The sequence below is a fragment of the Harmonia axyridis genome, chromosome 1 (assembly GCF_914767665.1).
Source record: "Harmonia axyridis chromosome 1, icHarAxyr1.1, whole genome shotgun sequence".
Taxonomy (NCBI): Eukaryota; Metazoa; Arthropoda; class Insecta; order Coleoptera; family Coccinellidae; genus Harmonia; species Harmonia axyridis.
The window spans coordinates 34,261,057-34,283,650 of record NC_059501.1 but is presented as its reverse complement, the minus strand read 5'-3'; the positions used below and the strand labels follow the sequence as shown (position 1 = coordinate 34,283,650).

At 33.1% G+C, this 22,594-nt stretch overlaps 1 protein-coding gene and 1 long non-coding RNA gene across 5 annotated transcripts in view; both read left to right on the top strand.

The window, feature by feature from the left end:
* Positions 1-22,543, top strand: part of LOC123671484 (CLIP domain-containing serine protease 2-like) — a 44,083-nt gene extending 21,540 nt beyond the window's left edge. For 2 of the 3 annotated variants that reach the window (XM_045605359.1, XM_045605361.1), the window contains 5 exons: positions 8,597-8,743; positions 8,936-9,044; positions 13,851-14,053; positions 22,001-22,134; positions 22,202-22,543. In XM_045605359.1, the coding sequence (XP_045461315.1) occupies positions 8,597-8,743; positions 8,936-9,044; positions 13,851-14,053; positions 22,001-22,134; positions 22,202-22,492 (884 nt within the window). In that variant the 3' untranslated portion in view covers positions 22,493-22,543. Of the gene's footprint in view, positions 1-6,493; positions 6,689-8,596; positions 8,744-8,935; positions 9,045-13,850; positions 14,054-22,000; positions 22,135-22,201 lie in introns of all 3 variants that reach the window. The other variant, XM_045605358.1, reaches the window with a different exon arrangement.
* Positions 2,026-3,961, top strand: LOC123671489. 2 transcript variants are annotated; one of them, XR_006746116.1, is made up of 3 exons: positions 2,026-2,991; positions 3,508-3,635; positions 3,691-3,961. It is a non-coding gene; the product is annotated as an uncharacterized LOC123671489 (long non-coding RNA). The 2 variants fall into 2 exon arrangements; XR_006746115.1 differs by lacking the exon at positions 2,026-2,991 and having other exon boundaries at positions 2,998-3,635.
* Positions 22,544-22,594: the final 51 nt, after the last annotated feature.

The following is a 22,594-nucleotide window of genomic DNA, read 5'->3' as shown; positions in this document are numbered from 1 at the left end:
CGCGCCTGCGTCGAGGATCTAATGAGTTGCCACCGCTTTCCCCAGAATTGTCCACCTTAGTCTTGTTTTGGTGCGTACATTTTAAATCAAAGATTTACTTCAATAGGCCAAATAATTCAAAAATACGACAAAGAGTTCGCGCTGTAGTCCTTGAGCGAATATAAAGTATTTATACTCGAATCGGTCAGTGCCCAATGGTTGACAAAGCACGATTTGAACATTTGCACTATATTTCGTTCGTTTTTATGGGTTGAATAATGTTTTTTCCTTCAAAGTTTCAATTTTAACTGCTACAATGAATTTTTATTTCTCAAAAAAATCTTCGGTACCAATCTTTCAACACCATCAATTAGAAAGTTGCACAGTGTAATGAATCATCAAAACAAAAAAAACAAAAATTGCGGTAGCCATTTAAAACATTATGATGTTATTCTTCAAAACTATATGACGGCATAAGTAAAATTTTATTTCATACGGTGGTTGATTGAAAACTAAATTTTATCCACCCGAGCAATTTCTTGAAAACATTCAATAACGCAGTAATGAATTTTGTTCCTTACTTTATTCAGTTTTGAGATGTCTTCATGCATCTTAGAATAAAGAATAACAAGAAGGAGCATATTGTATATTCTGGTGCCACCGGAATGGTGCGCACAGTATGGCAGACGCATGCTTCCGTTACGCAATTGCGTAAAGCATACATTTTTTAAATACTTTTTAAATGAATAGGAACGTTTGCAATCAGTCAAAAAATCCAATTGAAGTAGAAAAATAAAATAAAATGCAATTATATTATTGTTCATTCGTTTTCAAATAGAATCAATCAAAACTTATTTAAGCCGTTGTTCCATTTCGGTGAGTAGTAAAGAGAAAAAAGTGTATTAGGGCTATTTTTGAATTACTTCACAGCAGGAATAGCAGGATTAAGAAATTCAATATAATTGAGATGTGACACTTCTTTCGGATGAGCAATAGCCGATATGTTGGTTTGGTTTATGTTGGAACATCCTGTATATATCCACCTTACAATGAATTTATTCTATTTTTTTTGAGGATCTCTCTTCATATTCTTTTTGCCGAATTGTATTTTCTCATAAAAGACCGAAGCCAACGAAATCCTCTTGTCCTATACACTATTATACTTATATCATTCAAGATGCAATTTACTATTATCTCGTTTTTTTGTTTCTTCCATCGAAATGACAAAATACTGAGCAGAATTGAACATGTTCCTTGAGAATTCTGTAATAATTTTATTTATTCGAATTCTCACACACATTGAATCTTTGATTTATTCGTTACGCCCAATTATTATAATTCTTCTTCAAGATAATTGGATATAATATTTCTTAGAAAATTTTTTACCGATCCTTTTTCAATTCTACAGATCTATGACCTTGTATCATCGTGAATATGTGGTTTGTGGAAAACTAGTATCGTAATGAAATTTGAAGTCGCAAAGCGTCCATGTACCGTGGCGTTTAATCTGATTTGTTGTTTTTTTTTTATTTGGCCATCATTTATTTACTCAGTAGACTTCTATAATTATTTTAAGTCGAAGAAGCGTATGCCTTATCGAATACAGTATACGAATCCTTTTTTTGACCTTTCAGACATATTTTGTAGAAACAAATATTTCATGTATAGGTACAATGAGATATTATACATAGTAATTCACCTATTAGGCCTATTAGATGTTTATGCAAATTTGTTCAGAAATTCACACATCTCTATCTTCTTCCGCAAGCGTGTTTATAGCTACACAGTAAAAAGTATATTTTTAAAAGAAGACAGCGCACCTCTTTGAAAATATTATTTCTGGTGAAGACTTTCTTTTTTCAAACCAATAGCCTCAAATTTCATTGGAGAGACCCAACCTCTTATAGCGAGAAACGGCATTGCTTAATCGCCAAATACTCGAATAATTCTATTGAAAGCAAAATACTTTAAAACAAGATTAGAGATATTCTTTTCGAAACAAGCCACATTTCCAAAGTGAAACACGAAATATTTCCTATTGAGAATATGACCAATTTGATCTGAGAATACATATCTTGTTTCAACCTTATGCTTTATATTATTCCAAAGATCTCAACTCGTTCGGAACAAGAAAATTGAAACTCTTGAAATGAGAATATATCGCTTTCCAGTCGAGAAAAATTTATGTTTGTTCTGAATCAACTACAATCTCTCTAAATGGACATTCATTTTGTTGCTTTAAAACAGCAAGTCTCTTCTCAAATATAACGTGAGTTTTTTGGAAGATCTCGATTTCTTGAAATGGTGAAATCGAACACTGACAGACTGAAGAATTCTAACTGAGTGGAATTCATTTTTCATTCAACTTGAATAATTATTTGTACAGTTTTCTGAGCGTGTCCTTTGATATGTATAGGTACTTGGATCTGCCTGACCAGGTTAAATAGAATGGCTTCATCCAAAATTTACGACTTTCAAGAGTAATCTGCACTTTTTCAATAATTTATTAAGACGTTCATTATTATTATTATATCTTTCCACAACATATGGATCTATTATCAAGAATGCCTACCTAATAATTTGTATTGTGTTATTGGTGTTGTGTTAAATATCCATTATTTGAGTCCACCAACTCAAGAAGAAGAAGAATCAAACTGACAACATTGTCAGCGTTCATTAGAATCTGCCGCGTGAATCCCCGACTGGCTCCATTTGCAAGAGTGGAAATTAGGGACGCTTCCGTTTCGGTATTATACCGTTATATTTATTTCTTTTCTAGTGCTCAAACACCTTACACGGTAGGAAGTTAACAATTTTAGGTATTAGTGCATTGCATTCAATAGTGTTTTGAGAATTAACCAGCAATTAATTCCCTAATACGATAGTTTAAGTGTTTGGTGTAAAAGGTGGACATTGAGAATATTCTGATTTCTCCAAATTTCGAACCCAATAAAAACATGGAAGAGCTTCTTCGAGAGTGGAAACTTGCCCAACTGATTCCTATCTTTCAAGGTAAGTGATTACCCAATGCAACTTTTACGGTATATATTTTAACATATTGCGATGCTTGTCGAAAGATTCCTAAATTTCATCCTTGACTGACTCAACTTGTAGTATGAGTTGCTTATGCTTATTTAGATTAGACAGAATAAGGTTTGGCTTCCCTTACAACTTCGTACCAACCAGATTCCTATATATATAACTAACTAGGTAGACATAGTCTACGCTCTACGTGGCGCGCATAAAGTTCAACTAAATATTTTCATGACATCAGTACCTAGATATCTATTGCATGATTTAACATTATAATCAAATAGTAATGTACTATGAATTTCAGAATTTTTGCCGAGTTTATGTAAAAATGAATTTACTCAAGTCAAGAATATCATTCTCTTGTTTCAACAAACCGTTCTATCAACAGGAGAACATATTTTTGAAATTCATTCTCATGAAGAGAATATTTTATTATTGACATCATTGGAGTAAACCTTATATACCTTCTATCAGAAAAAACGATTCTTTCAACAGACGTTCCATTGTTGCGAGGGGCAAATTGGTGGACAAGGCCAGGAATCTCATTCATAAAAGTGGACTTAGTACTCGGAAAAGGAAGTTAGAGTCTAGAAGTTATATTCCAGCAAAAGTAACGACATTCAGTGAGTATAAACATAAGGTAATTGTAACTTCCATAAAAATTGATTCCATTTTCAGCCGAAGAAGAAATTGAATCACATAAATTCCTCAGAACAAGGACCGAACCGTGGGAGGAAATAGTCTACCACTGGAATAGAACGTTCAATTCAAGAAGGACTGAAAGTGACCGTAGTTTAGGTCTGTTTTTGGCAAAGTGGCCAATTTCTTGAGGATCTCTGTATGTTCAGATATAATTTTTTCGAGCTAGATATTTAGACAAGATACTTTTTAGAAAGAACTTGATATATTTCACTTTGTATTTTCTTCAGATAATAAATTATTTACAAATTTTCTAACTCTTAATTTACCATCCAATTTTGTTCATACCAGAGCAACAGCTCCAGAAATCAATAGGATCGGAGATCATATCAGGGTTTGATCTTGTTATTTAAGAACCAATTCAATAATTGGTAAAAGATTTTCAAATGATGGACATTATGACTATGAGACATAGGTATCTCAATAAAATTTATATATTGTGATTTCAGCAGACCGAATATTCGTAGGGAAATGAGTCTGATCCACAGAACAAAAGATTCTTGTCTCGAGAAGTTATTTCTGATGACTTATTTGTCTCATTGAGAGTTCTTAATAATTGGACGTATGATACCTCTAAATGATAACAGTTAAGTGTGGATTCACGCAGCCCAAAATAACTTCTATTTAGGTTAATTATTATAATTTTTTTGATAGGATCTTTATAATATTTCTACTGAAGATAAACATATGAATATTATTGTGTGGATTCATGCAGCCCAAAATAACGAGTATCTATTAAGAAATAGCAAATAATCGTCTAACTTCTTATTTTTCAATGATTGTTGCAATCAAATAACTATTATAATTGTTATTTGATTGCATGAACACAATCATTGAAAAATAAGAAGTTAGACGTTTATTTGCTATTTGTTATTGATATTTCTTAATCGATACTCGTTATTTTGGGCTGCATGAATCCACACAATAATATTCATATGTTTATCTTCAGTAGAAATATTATAAAGATCCTATCAAAAAAATTATAATAATTAACCTAAATAGAAGTAATCGAAGTTCTGAATCAAATTACAGAACATTTCTTGAGCTGAGTAATCCATATTTTTCAAAGAAGATAATCTAACTTGTTGAGTTGAAGTATATGATTTCTTGTGGAACTACTGATGTATCTCAAGAGGAATCATGGACGTCTTCAATGGAAGAAATGATATTCTTCAATTGAAGTGAATCAAAAACTTTATAACTGAAAAGAAGTTTTGAAACAAGAGCATTGCTAGTCTTGAATTAAGATTACACTTTTCTTCAAATAAGATCTTCGATCAATTTCACTTGAAATTATTAAATTTCTGCTCGGAGTACTTTGTTACATCTTTTCAATTATGTAGAAAGATCTACTTGAAATTTTTATATTCTTCAAGTGAAGATTTAATTCATTTCAAATAATTATATCTGGTGTATTTGGGTAAAGAAGTCAGAGAATTTTCCATGAACGTATTCATGAAATTTTAGGGGAGATTATGGGCACCCTCAATCGAAGGATATATTAAATCCTATTAAGAATTTCGCTGATTTTGGAATTGAGAGAACAAATTTCTCATTTCATGAAAATATTTCTTTATGAATATAGGAGAATACGATTGTTTTGATTAGAGATATTCTTCTTCAGTTCGAGATTTTTATTTTTACTGTGTATTAGAAGAAGATAATGAAGACACCGTTTGAGGAACAAATTAAATATTCCCAAATAGTTAGGAATAATTTGTAACGGGTAAAATGACATAAACTAAAAATGAAAGGGTCGCCAACTAGCCTACATCATAAGCTACATCATATGATCATAGTATAAGGAATTTCCTTATACTATGATATGATGTAGGTAGTTTTCTTTCCCTTTTTCAAATGAATTGTGAGGGTGCCAGGTAATTTAGGCGACTGATCATTAATATCCTGAAATTCTCAAAGGAATGTAATTCACAAAAATAAATGAACATTCGCGAACCCTGTATGGTGAAAATTTAATTACCAAACAAATCTGCAATCATCAACAATTACACAGAGAAAGATTATCGCTTCTTCAACTTTCTATATATAAGAAACTATAATTTCTAATTCATGAATTACAACAATAATTTAACCTATTACCTATCCATATCTATGTTCTATTAGTTCATCTAAATTCTTGAAAATTACCTTATATTCACAGGCAATCTATAAATAATGTTTATAGTAAATAAACATTATATATTATAATTGAAAAAAAAATCTTTTCTTTCATTCTTTCACATTTAGGTTCATACATACGTAGAAACAAGCTATATAATCAATAAATTCATATAGGTAGGTATTTATCTAGTTTATTCAAGCAACCTTTCTGAAGTCAGGATAAATTCAAGAAAATTTCTCACAGTGCGAAGGAGTAAAACAATTATCGCCAATAAGAAAACAATTTTGGCCAATACGAAAACAATTATGACCAAGAATAAAACCACCCTGGTTTTTGATGAGGTTCATGTAGGGTGCTAACTAATTAAAATCCCCTATTAAAGATATTATATTAAGTTAAGATTCGACATTTTGAATTATTAGGAGAGAAAATTTCAAATTCCTGAATGAAAAATTGAAATTTTCAATACTCTCTCGCAATCACCAAATCGATGTTTATTTTCAATTACACATATTTAATCATGCATGTTATCTACAGCGGGAATCATGAAATGCATTCGAGCTCCGATATCCCGCGAAAGAACATAAAATTCAAATGTCAAATTAAACTTTGAAAGTTACAAAATCGAACATAAAAAACTTTTTATGTACTTCTTCACAGATAATGACGAAACCTGTGTGACTCCGGATCAACATAAAGGAAAATGTGTTCTAATGGACGATTGCGCTTCCCTCTCAGCATTAAGGAAGGAAAGACCAATTTCAATAATAAATACGAACTTCCTCATTCTATCTATTTGTGGGTCTCAAGGAAAGATACCAAAAGTTTGTTGTCGAACGGAAATAGCGAAAACAGGTAAACAGTATTTATATGCCAAATAATAATAATAACTGCACTTTATTGACCACAGTCAAAGGTCATCGACCGGAGTCCTTCAGCCCTGTACTTTGAATTACATCAGATGGAAGGAAAAATCTTATTCTGTATAAAAATTTAATCTTGAACAATTAATTTTGTTAGTTAGTCGTGATTCCTTCTATCACAGTGTGGGTCGGAAACTTTCTGATGGGTGTCGCAGTCTCTTCATGTCTAAAGAACATCTCATATACAGGGTGGCCACTTTTTCAATGGGATTGTATTGGTAACTTTAAAACCATAAGAGTTAGAAGGTCGGTCAAATGAAGAAAAAGTTGCATGCATAGATGCATTATCAAGCAGTTCAAACACATCGAGATTATCAGGGCCGGTTATTGGGATATCATAAGAAAAGTAAATTCTGTCATCTTGATTTTTCTTTTTTTCCCACTTTATTTCAAATATTATCAAAAAATGTTACAGGAATTTTTTATTCGACAGTAAATTGTTCTCAATTTGACGTAATCAGATTTCGTATCCAACGTTTCGTGCTCTCTGGGCCACCCTCAACCTCATTTCTTACAATACGGACGCGTATATTTTATGACACTTTTCGAAATAACTTTCAACGCTGAATTCAACGATATACCTAACATACAATGTCATTCAAAGTTGATTTTCAGGTGATTTTGACCCTTATCCAATTTTCTTCGGGACGGATCTGTAATGAATGCAAATTATCAAAAACTGCTGTTAATAAAATAGTCAAGAGACGCGAATACAATGATTTTAAATTTGAATACCAAGCCTTGCAAAACTTATATCGTAATGACATCAAAATAAAGTTCGATTCTGTAATTTGTTTCAACGGAACAAATGACAAATCTAACAATAGTGATTTCTCGCGAGAAGATTGAGAATGTATTGAAAGGTATTCAAGAAGACGAAATAAGCAAATGTATAAGAAGTATGGGTTCCAGAACCCTTCAAGTGCATTTTACAAAATGGTGGACATTTCGAACATTTACTTCATTCATTTTCATTTACTTTCGAATAATCATTCGATTTTTCTCTCATTAAATGATAATTCGTTTAATTATTATGAATTGAAATATGTAAATAATTATCACTTGTTTCTTGATTTGATTCTGATAGTTTCCATTTAGTTCAAGATGAGTAAGTTGATTTTCTCATCGAAATGTATTGCATGTTGTTAATTAAACTGAAGGTACCTACCTAAATGTAATACAGATCCGACCCGAAGAAATTTGGATAAGGGTCAAAATCACCTGAATATCAAGTTTGAATGACATTGTATGATATATCGTTGAATTTAGCGTTTAAAGTCATTTTGAAAAGTGTCGTGAAATATGCAGTTCCATATTGAAAAAAATGAGGTTGAGGGTGGTCTAGAGAGTACGAAACGTTGGATACGAAATCTGATTACGTAAAATTGAGGATATTTTAGTGTCGAATAAAAAATTCCTGTAACATTATTTGATAATATTTGAAATAAAGTGGGAAAAAAAGAAAAATCAAAAAGACAGAATTTACTTTTCTTATGATATCTCGATAACCGGCCCTGATAATCTCGATTTGTTTGAAATGCTTGACAATGCTTCTATGAATGCGACTTTTTCTCCATTTGACCGACCTTCCAACTCCTATGGTTTAAAAGTTACCATTACAATCCCATTGAAAAAGTGGCCAACCTGTATGTCTTCCAGCTCCTTTACACGTTTCAGAAATGTTACATTCAAATATTATTCTGGAATAATTGCTGCACATTGAATTTGTGGGCTACTTTTGAAATGACTGTTCTATCCTTTGTAGATTTTCTTTGAACTGAATAAATAGTAATTGTAATATTGGGCAACTTTTTTGATGTTTTTTCGTTTTTGTTCTTAGAGACCGACGACGTTTTACATTCATCGAACCCCAATTTATTACCAAGCACAAGGGAATGTGGAGTGGATCTCGGGAAGAAAATCTTCGGAGGACATGACGTTGATTTGGATGAATTTCCTTGGTTGGCTCTGCTTCTATACGAATTACGTAAGTTAAAGCCACCGTCAGCTAAAAAGATTTCAATTTACTTGAAATGACTTTGTAGCTAATAAAATTTCACTACATTTCTGCTACAACATTATTGAAGAAAGACTATAATTTCTGAAGCTCTCTCAATAATTAATTGCATATTTGTACAATAAAAATAGTAAAATTTATTCAAATCAATTCTAATTTCAGCGAATGGGAGGCAAAGTTTTAGATGTGGAGGTGTCCTTATCAATGACAGATATGTGTTAACTGCTGCACATTGTTTGAAAGAGAATAAACGGCAACAAATATGGAAGCTGTGAGTTTTATGCATTTAAGTTGAGGAATATTATCTACATCAAGTTTAAATAGGGGTACCTATTCCATTTGAACCTGATCGTGGAATGTTCTTAATTCATCTGGGAGTCTATAGCAATTATATAGGGTTTCATAAACAATTGTACATGTTTTCAATCCAAATGCAGGGCAATTTAGATCGTCTGAATCAGTGTTCGAAGCATGTCTGGACTGGGAAAATAATATTTTTGATGGTACATCTATTGAAACACCTTTCACTTAAATCAATTCAAAGAAAACGATTCGCTTAGAAGCAACGAACAATATTCTTTCAAATATTCCTATTGGCACCATGGACATATTTCGTATCAATATCAGTATACTTGAAATCACAGTACCTAATACTTCTAAATACTAATTTTGAAAATTTAGGTGTTATTTCTTCAGGTGAAGATGATTTCTTTATCGTCATCGTATCTGTTGTGTACGTAGTAACGTTATTCGGTAATTCGAATAAATAGCGGTGGAACTGCTTTAATTCTTTATTAATCAAAATATATAAATGTGTATCGCTAGTGAACATATGCCTTCTTATCGTCATTCGGGAATGGAGTTGATGAAAACGGAAATCTCCCAGACAACACATTACTTGCGCACAAATTACATAATATGCGCCTTAGAAAACCCGGGAAATCTGATCAATTAAAATAACATGATACAACATTCCTCCCTCTGTAGGAGTTAAGTACAATTTTCAATTCGCAATCGTGAAGGTGCTTTACGCAATCGTGTAGATCTCCTTAGGGTACAAGCGTCATCTGGAATTTCTGGGTTTAGTGGTACACTATCTGGTTTAATTTCTTTATTTTGTACATCATTTCCGTCCAAAGTATTTTGCTTTTCAGCAACATAATCATTGTCATTATTTTTCGCTGAAGGCAATATCGTAGGAAGCTCAATAAATGAGTTAGATGGTGTGTTGCTTATTTTCAAAGGTGTGTCCTCACCCATGGAACGCATTTGATGGACATTGCGCTTCCAAACTCGAGAATCATCCAATTCGATCAAATAAATTAAACTTCCCAACTTCTTTTTCACAGTACCAAACTGCCATTTATCGAAATTTAAGTATTCCCTAACCATGACTCTTTCCCCCTCTCTGAAAATTCTTAAATCAGTATGTTTAGAAATATTTAGTTCGTATTTTTTTTGGAAGGCAAAATTAAATCAAGTCTTGTTCGAATATCCCTACCAGACATAAGATAAGAAGGACTCACTTCGGTAATGGTGTGAGGCATTTTTCGGTAATTAATAAGAAATTTAGACAAATTCAATTCGATGTCTCTCTCAATTTTCAGGTGATTTTGACCCTTATCCAATTTTCTTTGGGTCGGATCTGTAGTGAATGCAATTTATCAAAAACTGCTGTTAATAAAATAGTCAAGAGACGCGAATACAATGATTTTAAATTTGAATACCAAGCCTCGCAAAACTTATATCGTAATTATATCAAAATAAAGTTCGATTCTGTAATCTGTTTCAACGGAACAAATACAAATCCAACAATAGTGATTTCACGCGAGAAGATTGAGAATGTATTGGAAGGTATTCAAGAAGACGAAATAAGCAAATGTATAAGAAGTATTGGTTCCAGAACCGTTAAGTGCATTTTACAAAATGGTGGACATTTCGAACACTTACTTTTTTCATTTTCATTTACTTTCGAATAATCATTTGATTTTTCTTTCATTGAATGATAATTCGTTTAATTATTATGAATTGAAATATGTAAATAATTATTACTTGTTTCTTGATTTAATTCTGATATGTTCCATTTAGTTCAAGATGAGTAAGTTGATTTTCTCATCGAAATGTATTGCATGTTGTTAATTAAACTAAAGGTACCTAAATGTAATACAGATCCGACCCAAAGAAATTTGGATAAGGGTCAAAATCACCTGAAAATCAACTTTGAATGACATTGTGTGATATATCGTTGAATTCAGCGTTAAAAGTTATTTCGAATGGTGTCATGAAATATACAGGTCCGTATTGAAAAAAATGAGGTTGAGGGTGGCCCAGAGAGCACGAAACGTTGGATACGAAATCTGATTACGTCAAATTGAAAACAATTTATAATCCTGAATAAAAAAATCCTGTAACATTTTTTGATAATATTTGAAATAAAGTGGGAAAAAAAGAAAAATCAAAATGACAGAATTTACTTTTCTTATGATATCTCAATAACCGGCCCTGCTTATCTCGATTTGTTTGAACTGCTTGATAATGCTTCCAGGCATGCAACTTTTTCTCCATTTGACTGACCTTCTAACTCTTATAGTTTAAAAGTTACCAATACAATCCCATTGAAAAAGTGGCCACCCTGTATAAAGTTCTTGTACAATATCGAAAGATTCCACTGTTTCATTTGAAACCTTAGCAGCATCATTTTCAGTTTAATTTAAGCTGTGTGCAGCACATGGCGCAAAAAATGCTCTAGGATTAGCATCGAGTATGCGTTTTTTCAAACCAATATCTGGCTATTTCATACCGATTGCGACGTTCGGAAACTTGTATAAATTGCAAGAAAGAAGTTTGAAAAAAATTGTTGAAAAAATTTGAAAGAATCTTTTTCGACAACCTCGGGTCCATCGGTTCTTCATGCGGTCTATAAGAGGTTTTGGCGCCCTTTTAAAGTGGCGCCCGCGTGCGGTGCACGCGTCGCACGCGCTGTTACGGGGGCCCTGTCTTGACACCAGAAATAATGCTATATGCTTCTTTATCAATTTGTGAATATTTTTGTTGAACTGTCGATAAAACTTGTGAAGCGAATTGAATAGGTCTTTCAGTACCATCTGGATAAACATGTGAAAGTACTGCGCCAACCGCATAGGGACTGGCATCAGTAGCCAAAATTAATGTTACTGAGGATCGAGATGGGCCAATACTCGATCGGAACTAATTTCTTTCTTGACAGTATCGAATGCTTTTTGGCGTTTAATGTTCCATTTGAAATCTACACCTTCTTTCAATAAATTGTATATAGGGTATAATTTTGAACTAAGATTTTCTAAAAATCTTCCGTAATAATTGATTAAACCTGTAAAAGCCCTGACTTCAGTTTTATTAGTAGGTATTTTTGCGTTTTGGATTGCATCCATTTTCTTTTTCGCTTTATGTATGCCCGACCTATCTTTAACATAGTCGCAATATTGTATTTTATCTTTCATAAATTCGCATTTTTCGTAATTAATTCTTATATTGTGATCTGAAAGTCTGCATAAAACTTTTTCCAGTCTGTCGAAATGTGTATTATCATCCGGGGGTGTTATCTTGACGTCATCTAAAAATACTGAGATACCGGGTATATCTTTCAGCAAATTTTCTATCAGGCGTTGCCAAATAGCAGGCGCACTAGCATACATTAATCGAGTACATTGAAAAAGTCCTTTAGGTGTACTTAATGTTAAAAATTTTTGATCATCCGGATGTACTTCTAATTGTAAATAGGCCTGTTGTAAATCTAATTTCGTGAACTCATCTCCCCCAGCCATAGTGGAAAATAAATTTTCTATGGAAGGTAGATGATACTCATCTATAATGAGGTTTGGATTTAAGGTTATTTTGAAATCACCACAAATGCGAATTTTCCCATTAGCTTTCACAACCGGAACAATGGGTGTAGCCCACTCAGAACGCATGACTTTTACTAAAATTCCTTCCTTTTCTAAATTCAACAATTCTTCTTCCACTTTGGATTGTAAAGCGAATGGAATCTTTCTAGCTCTGATGAAAACAGGTGTTGCATTATTTTACAATTTAAGACGAGCTTGAATATTAAGAATTTTACCCATTGATTTTTCCAAAACGGAAATTTGATTAATAATTTGTAATTTAATGTTCAATTGACGTATCCACTCACGGCCTAAAATAGGTTTTCGATCGGTATTAACAATGTATAAATTCAAAATGTGAGTTTCAGTTTCATAAATGCAACCCACTCTTGAATAGCCCACAACATCCAACACTTTCTTGCAGTAAGTGACTAGTTTTAAATCAGTTTTTTTAATTTGTAAAGTAGGAAAGAAATTTTTGAACATAGAATAACTCATTATACTTACAGCAGCTCCACTGTCTTCTTCAAAAATTGAAATTTTACCTTCAATTTTAATTTTTCCCTGTAATCGATATATTCGGATTCAATAGAAAATAGTTCTCCAATTTGATTTGTACTTTCTGTATTTTTACTTTTGAAACAAACCTTTCCCAGATGACCCTTGACCTTGCATTTATTTGCAAAATGTGTGGGAGATCCGCACCTGTAACAATTATTTTTAAAATTAACATTTTTGGAATTATTTGATGAAGACTTTGCAAAAGCCTTTTTAGATGAAAATCGGTCACCATTGCCTTTTTCACACTTTCGTAGTTTATATAAACTAGCCGGCAATAACAATCGGCCACTAGAAACTGGCCCCAATTTCAAAGTTGGCTTCCTTTTGAGTATCATAATGAAATACGAAACGTTTTCGTCAAGCTCACTACTCTTACGTCTACATCACCTTCTTCTGAAATGTTTTCAGTATGTTTTAATGGCTAAATGCTGATGTCGACGCTGATGAATTGAAGTTTACTCTGTGAATAATAATACATAAATTTCGAGACTATTTAATTAACATTATAGCATGCTCAAAACAAACAGTACCAAGATGAACATGTTCTTAAGAATGGGAATTAAATAAATCGTTTTGTAAACGAATTAAAATTTCTGTTGGATGAAGAAGAAACCATCTCAATCATTTTATCTTTTAAAAATTCTCACTTTCAGAAAATCTGTTCGTTTGGGTGAATACAACAAAGATTCAGATGAAGACTGCACATCTAATGGATTTAATACTGTATGTTTACCCATTCCACCAATCGATGTAAATATTGAAGAGGAAATTATTAATGAGAAATATGATCCAAAAGATAAGAATCTCAAGCACGATATCGCTTTGTTACGTTTGGAAACAAAGGTTAGCTACACGGGTAAGTGTTAACGATTTCTTCTGAAATGGAGGTTTATATTTGAAAAATAAGGAGAAATATCGACTCATTTTCAATCAAATTTAATATGGGAGGGAGTTGAAGAGAGGTTGATCTATAAAAAATCGAAGATACTGAGGTTTTAGTTGATACAATGGTTAAGTTGGTAGTTATTGAATAATTTCTCGATGAAACTTTAATATTTTCACCTCTAACCATTTCCTTCTTTCTTGTTTTGAATTATACTTACAGGCCTCACTCAGTACACAGGAAGTTTACAATATCAACAGAAACTCACTAACTTTAACTGGAATGATGAAATCTCGCCTCTGAAGAAAGTTTTTAGTTTTCTTTGATTTTTTGAAGGACAACTTCGAAAAACAGTTTCCTAAAAGGAAAGAATGTTCCCAGGTACAACCAAAAAAACAAGATAATTGATTATAATATATGCACTTGAAGAAATATGAAGGGTAAATGTTGCAGAAGAGCTTAAAAAGTTTACAAAAAATTCAGAAATAAAAAAAAAACAAAAAATGAAAAACTTAAAATCAAAGGTGAGAACAAAACAAAGGCGATATAAAAAATTATAAAGAAAAACCGAGGAAAGATATTGATATAGAATTTTTGCAGCTTGGATACAGATATTTTTAATGGAAATTTGACCCAAGGTTAGATAGCGACTATTTCGACTAATTGACTCAAGCCTAGCGCAGCACTATGACTATCGCCACTTCGCCTTTCAGAGAGAACATTCGTTTATTTATTTTGAATCGCAGATTAGTTTTTATTGTGCCTGTTCGACTGAACGAACGTTGTTATTTCTATTTTCCCGAATATATTAATCGAACCTTTGTATACAGGGTGTCCCAAGCCGGAACTGGATAACATGTTAAATCACAAGGGTCAAAGCAAAAATATTACAAGAAAATCGTCGTGTATTTTTCGAATTACCTTTATCGCATTTTTTCTATTCTCGAGAAAATACACACCTGTGATAACCAAGTATTCGAAATTAACACTGGAAAAGAATTGTACTACAGCGGTTTGGCGAGTGACTTTGAAAGTGAGAGCATTTATTAAGGATTATAATAATAATAATAATAATATTTATTAATTTCAAAAAATCACATCAAATAATAATAGGACCCAAATTAAGAAATATACACAATGACAAACAAAATCAAACTTATCTCCTACAGAATGACCTGAATTCAGATAAACTGTATGGCTCAGAATTTGATATGAAACCATATAAAGATTTCTTGAAATTTCTCTCACCAAAGTTCATTCTTAATTCTCTGGAAAGAGCGTTATACGATGATATGGCCATATATTCAACAGTTCTTTCCCTTAGTGAAGTCTTATGAATCGGAACAACATGAGGAAACATTCTTCTGGTATTGTTGAGATTATTATATCTATCAAAATAATGACTATTCTTATTAAAAAAAAAATAACAGCTTATAAATATACAATCCATAAACAGTGAGTATATTATGTTCCTTGAATATCCCTCTACATGATTCTCTGTAACCCAGATTTAACATGGTACGCAATTATCTTTTTTTGAACAACAAAAATACCTGCCATAAATGAAGAACTACCCCAGAAGATCAGTCCATAGGAAAGTATGGGCTGAAAATTCGCGAAATAAACCAGCTTTAAAATATCATTATCCACTTGATTCCCAACATAAACAATATATAACATACAGAGTTCAGTCTACTTTTGAGTTGCTCGCAATGTGGACTCCATTTTAGATGTCCATCAAAAAGTATCCCCAAAAATTGCACTATCTCATCAACCACAACACAACTATCAAGAAAATCGATTGATTTAGGAAACTCTAATTTAGATTCATCACTATGAAAAATCACTCACTTAGTATTTTCAATATTCAAAACAAGGTATTGATTACCTAACCATTTCTTTATTGATATCAAGGTATCATTGGAAGAAGTTATAGCAGTTGAAATACAAGAAGATCGGGTCAAGAAATTTCTATCATCTGCAAAAAGTCTTAAGTTATGGATAGAAGAAAATCATATTTCTTTTTTGTAGATCTATAAATACCTTTAAAATCTGGTCTAGAGAATGAAACAATGTTAAGTAAATCTAACGTGTCCCTAAGTTTTTTAATTTTCGGAGTTTGTCTAAAAGTCCTACCTGACGACAGTACTTTAGAAGTGACTTCAGGAAAACAACGGTCAAATATAGTCGAAAAACGCTCGTGAAAAATATTTCATAGTTCATTGGGATCAACTAGACATGAATATATGTCATCACAAATCACCGAAGATAATTCCCGCAAAAAAAACCTCTATGGATCTAACATTAACAATTCTTTTTTCCACGAATTTATTTGCGAGTTTATCGCCACACTTCAATTTGAAACAGTAATGTTAAAACTTCCTAGCAAAGACATAAACTCTCTAACATCATAAGAATCTGATAAAATATCAAAATTAAAGTCTCCAACCAGAACATATTCAGAATTTTCTGTCGAGCATCGCTCAAAAATAGTTCTCAGACAATCAAGAAACTGTTCAACATCCGCTAATGGCTGAGTATTTGGCCTATAAATACAAATAATCAAAATTTTACAATTTCTCATATATAGCTGAGCAGCAGAAAATTCAAAAACATGAGGAATACTTAATACATTATAGTCTTGCCTATCAGTACAGTTCAGTTCTTTTCTGCTGTAGATTGCAGTTCCACCATGTCTCCCCTTACCACGGCAATAGCTCGAAGCAAGTTGATATCCTTCCAAGGTGCAGGCTTTAAGTTCATCTATGGATTTCCAATGCTCAGTTATCGCGACTATATCTGCACTCTCCTCTTGAGCCATCAATTGCAGATTATTCAAAGCAGTACCCAGAGACCGTACATTCTGAAGAAGAAGGCAGAAACGACGTTTGGAAGTAAATTCTGCTGATCTTATGTCTTCATTTGATGTTCTTTTCCCTCTGAAAAAAATTTTTATTGAAGGAAAATTCCCTCAGAACTATACCTTCCGGCCAAAAAGAATCGCTGAACACCGCTTCAAGTGCTTCCTTTGATGAAAGACCAATACTAAATGCAGAGTTTTGGCCAACGCAGTTCAGTTTTTTCACTATTATCTGTCCACTTCCAGGTACATCCTTCAAGAAAGATTTCATATCCATCTCGGAAACTAACTTTCCCGCAATTCTTCCAACATAAATCCAACGCCTACGGAGTGCACCCTGTATCGGAGTGTTTTGGTCAACTGTAGCCCATTCCTCCTTTTTATCTTCGGAAACTTCGAACACTCGATTTATCCCCTGCAGGAACAACCACAGAACCCCAGAACACACACCTTCTTCCCTTACCATCATCTTGTCTGAAATCATCGACTTATGGTTTTTACCTAGGCCGTCTGAAGATTTTTCAACATCGGCAACGGCGCAGTTTTTTTCTTTACGAGTGTTCGTGCGACTATTATTGTTGTCATTCTTTATAGGTTTGCTCAATAATTTTATTATGAGTTCTTTGTCTTCGATCATTTTATCTTGGCGATATAATGTCTTTTTCAGGTAGCTTACCTCCAAATGAGCGAGATCTAACTTATTTTGGAGCGATTTCGAATTTTCAATTTCGAGGTTATTTTCCGAATATTCAGTTGACTGAAGAAAACCATCACTGAAACCTGAAACCACTCTGAATATAGTCTTTGAGACTTTCACTCATATTTATACCATCAGATACTTATCTATTCAATAATACATCAATAAGTTGATCTTTTCAAGACGGAGAAATTCCGAAACGTATTCATCCACTTTAGCCATGTTGCCATATTTTTACACTGGTATAACACTCACCACATCATTCCTTAGACGAACAAACAATTTTTCTTAAAGTTTTATATTTTTCTGATGAGTATTTTGACCAAGCGTGTTACTCGATTCCGGTTTGACGTCAAGTTCTAGGACATTCCGCATATTAGAATGTGCCAATAATGTTTACAATAGCTTGAACAAATTTTCAAAAAAAAATGTTCAAATAAATATTCATTTTCTTATACAAAATAGGGCGAGACTGCGAGTTGTACAGTGCATCCCATTTTGGGTGAGACAGCCAGGTTTCTCGCTTGTTATTTGAGATAGAGCCTTGCGGTTTTCACGTTCCTGTCCTACTTTTTCGAGAAACTCAAGTTGGTCTAATCAGATTTTGCGTAACTGTTTCCGTTCAAGAGATACATGGCGATTTAGGAAATTGATACTTTTCGGACCCCTCCTTTATCTCTGAAGTTATTAGAAATAATGCTGAGCTGAAAACTACGTCTGAATCAGAATTCTGCGTAGAATCCAGTGGCGTACTCAATTTTTTTTTACGGGGTATGGTTTTGAAGATTCAACACAAACTTATATTTTTTTTAATGGAACACCCTGTATATTATTACTTCGTTGGATTCGTATTTTTTTTCCTTCAAAATGATGTATGATACTATGCAGGTAAGATATTCAGAAATAAAAGAAACCGCTAAAACATCAAATAATGATGGTTTTTTTGTTAATGGGCAATGGATTTTCATAAAAAAAAATTGATAATAATAATAATAATTCAAAGCGATGACACCTAAATCAGGTTTTTTCTCCCCAATGCTTGCTTGATAAAACAATGCTGCCAAATGCATAGTAGCCATAATAACAACAAGAATATTTGTATCATCAATGACCTACTACTTTTTAAAAATCAATTAATAATCCTCTTATTGAAACTTGGGAAATTCATGACCCATTAACAAAAAGAACCATCATTATTTGATGTTTTAGTGTTTTTTTATATTTCTGAATATCCTACCTACATAGTATCATACATCATTTTGAAGGAAAAAAAATACGAATCCAACGAAGTAATAATATACAGGGTGTTCCATTGAAAAAAATATAAGTTTGTGTTGAATCTTCAAAACCATACCCCGAAAAAAAAATTGAGTACGCCACTGGATTCTACGCAGAATTCTGATTCAGACGTAGTTTTCAGCTCAGCATTATTTCTGATAACTTCGGAGATAAAGAAGGGGTCCGAAAAGTATCAATTTCCAAAATCGCCCTGTATCTTTTGAACGGAAACAGTTATACAAAATCTGATTAGACCAACTTGAGTTTCACGAAAAAGTAGGACAGGAACGTGGAAACCGCAAAGCTCTATCTTAAATAACAAGCGAGAAACCTGGCTGTCTCACCCAAAATGGGATGCACTGTACATATATTTCAACCGAAGATTCCTGAGGTCGAAGGGAACACTTTTTTCTTCACCATTTCTTCCGATTAGGCTCGGTTGAAAAGATACAGGCTGTTGAAAATCCAAAAAAAAATGTAATTTTCGTAAGTAATATCATAAGGGCATCTAATTTCTCCGAAAAGAATCGAAAAAACACGTTGCTAAGTAATATTTTGACAAGAAGCATGAGTGCTGGTGGCAACAAAAATCCGAGTCGAAGACGAGGATTTTTGCACCTACACGAATGCTTTTTGTCAAAAAATATTATTTTGCAATGTGTTTTTCCAATGTTTTTCACAGGAAAAATTAGATGCCCGAATGGTATTTGACAAGACTATTTCCTGAGTAACAGATTATTCTGCATGCATTACCTATGTATAGGTAATAATTTGAAAACTGAAAGACAGATACTCAATTCTATTTCATCCAAAATACTACAAATTTAATTATTTATGGTACAATTAAAATGTAAATTGCAATTTTGGTACACGGTAGGGGTAATGTTTGAAACTTTTGTTGATTCATTGAAGATGTGGGGTGTAGGTACATCATTAATGTAATCTGTTGAGTGAGAAGCGGGAGGAGTGACAGCAGGATCTTCTGTTTTCTGCTTTTTAGCAGGAGGTTCTGAGGCGTCACTTCTTAGGGTGTTTATGATGTTGGAGTAGTGCTCATTATCCATTTGCAGATAAGGTTTAATTGAGTTGGATGAACTGTGGCCAGTAATTTTAATTAATTGTTGTTCACCTACCCCTGCTTTAGCTAAGTTACTGACTGCTGTCGACCGCATAGAGTGGTTTGTGGTTCCTTTTGTATTCAATCCTGCCTTCTCTGCTGCTTCTTTAGTACATTTCGAAAGTTCATTTTTTCCCACTGGAGTGTTTTTGTACCATCCACTTGAAAGTTCTTTGTTCCATGATGGGTTAATCGTTAAGAATAATCTATCAGTTGTTATTCTAGATGAACGTTTAACCATCAGAATTTTAAATAGGCGGACTGGACAAAAGGTTGGGTTCTTCGTGTTAGGGACCAGCCATTTACTTTCGGCCATTTTTTTTTCTCCACCCTGTGCCGTTTTATTGAAGAGAGGATTATATTCTACTCTTCCTAAAAAGTTGGATTTTTGAAAATCAGTTATTTGAAAAAATGTGTATTCTACCTGTTTTTATCCCAGAATTATCCACTTCCTCTTTAAAATAATGAACTTTGCAGTTTACTGCTTCTCCACCTCTCCAGGCAAGTTCCACTGAAGCGATATGGTAAAATTTCCGTTGGAGTCCTGCTGGAGTGTTTTCATCCCATAATGAAACCATTGTATAATACTCATCCAATTTCAATGAAGCAGAGCTGCACTTCCTTTTATTTGCACACGTCCGCAAATTCCTTCTTTTCGTATTACGAGCTTCCCTACTAGACTTAAAGATAATGTCTTTAAATGGGTCAAAAATTATTTTCCACTTCACAAAATACATTTCTTGCATTTTCTTTGCAACGGTGTTCCACATTGTCTTCACAACTAATTCTTTGTAATTTTCACCGTTTTCCTTCTTCATATTCCACGCCCAATCTTTCAGAATTAGGTTTAGTTGTTCTAAAGTTGTATTTTCCATAAGCTCATAGTTCTTTGCTTTGCAGAATGTCATGAACTGTTTCCATATTGAAGTATGAGTTCTAAGGTTCTTAGTTATACGGTATACTTTTCTCAATCGCCAGATCAATATTAGACAAAGAATCGCTTCCAAAGCGACTCATTTTCACGATATAAGCTGACTAACTGGCACTTGACAATAAAATCAGAAAAAATTGTTGAGCGTCGTTTTCTGGTGTCCTTGGAGATTATAATTACGTTTGTTTTCAAAGGTATTGTAATTTTTGGTGACAACAACTGTCAAGTTTTGCCGCGGGTAAACGCGAATAAACTGCTGACAGGTCCTGCCAAACAGTTTTTCCACCTAGAAACCATTTGTAATTCAAAATTGCGCGTTTCTGATTGGTGCAAATTACGACGAGGGAAATAGTCAGCTATATCCCGCGAATGGAAAGAATCTTAGGACATGATTTTCGGAATATAATTTTTTATTCATGTGATGGATCTTTTCCTAATATAAACTTTCATCAAAGTCCGGCCAAGTTCAGCAGGCTCGTTGTACCTATTGAGTGAGAAAAAGAAATCAATCAAAAACAATAGTGAAGGAATAAAAGTGTTTCTTTTGACTTCAGGAATCTTCGGTTGAAATATATAAAAAAGTCAAAAACTCACCATGTATATTCAATAAATGAATTTTTACCAAAATTGATCGCCTAAATTCTAATCGTCTTCCTCCGAACGGAATTAAAACACTTGATTTTTGTTATCAACTCCTATCTATTATCTGAGAGATCTTCATTACGACTATTTCATATTCCGTTAAAGTTGCATTTCTCAGAAAATTGCTATATCCAGTTCTCTCGATTTGCTATTCAATTTCTCCAAGAACCCTTACAAATTAACGAGGGGATATTTTGGAAAAGTGGTGCTGTGGTATAGAATTCAACAATCCTTCAATGCTCTCTTTCAAGATATCCTCAATGAAAAATCGATAAATTCTCGATGTTGGGGAAAATGCTCAAGTTGCTCCACATGCTGATTTTATTTGATTCATCATATACCTTTATATATGTATATTGATAAGATATGTTCTAATTTTATGAATTATTTTATAGATTATGTAAGACCAATATGTTTACCAACACTTTTAGAGGAAAGGAAAAAAACTTACAATGGAATGATTTTGACAGTTGCAGGATGGGGACAGACAGAAAATCGATCATCTAGTAGCGTCAAACTGAAAGTATCGGTGAGAAAATAATAAATTAATATTTTTCATTCACAACAAATCTTTCTTTGCGTTCACTTCATTTCAGATTCCGGTAATGAAGCATTCCGATTGTAAAGCACTTTTCAGTGAAGCGAGAAAAGTGATATCTGATGAACAAATTTGTGCTGGAGGAGAAGAAGAAAATAAAATTTCTTGTAGAGGCGACAGCGGTGGTCCTTTGATGTCCATAAGTGTGGACGAAAATGGAGACTCCAACTGGTATCTTGCAGGAATAGTATCATACGGCCCTGTTCCTTGTGGTGTTAAGGATTGGCCAGCGGTCTATACGAGGGTGTCTAAGTATATGGGATGGATTTTGAAACATATGAAACCTTAATGATATTAATTTATTATTCACTGAAATTAGTATATATAAATTTCAAATTTTTTTTGGTGAAACATAGATAGAATGGCAACTTTCATATCATACTAATTATTT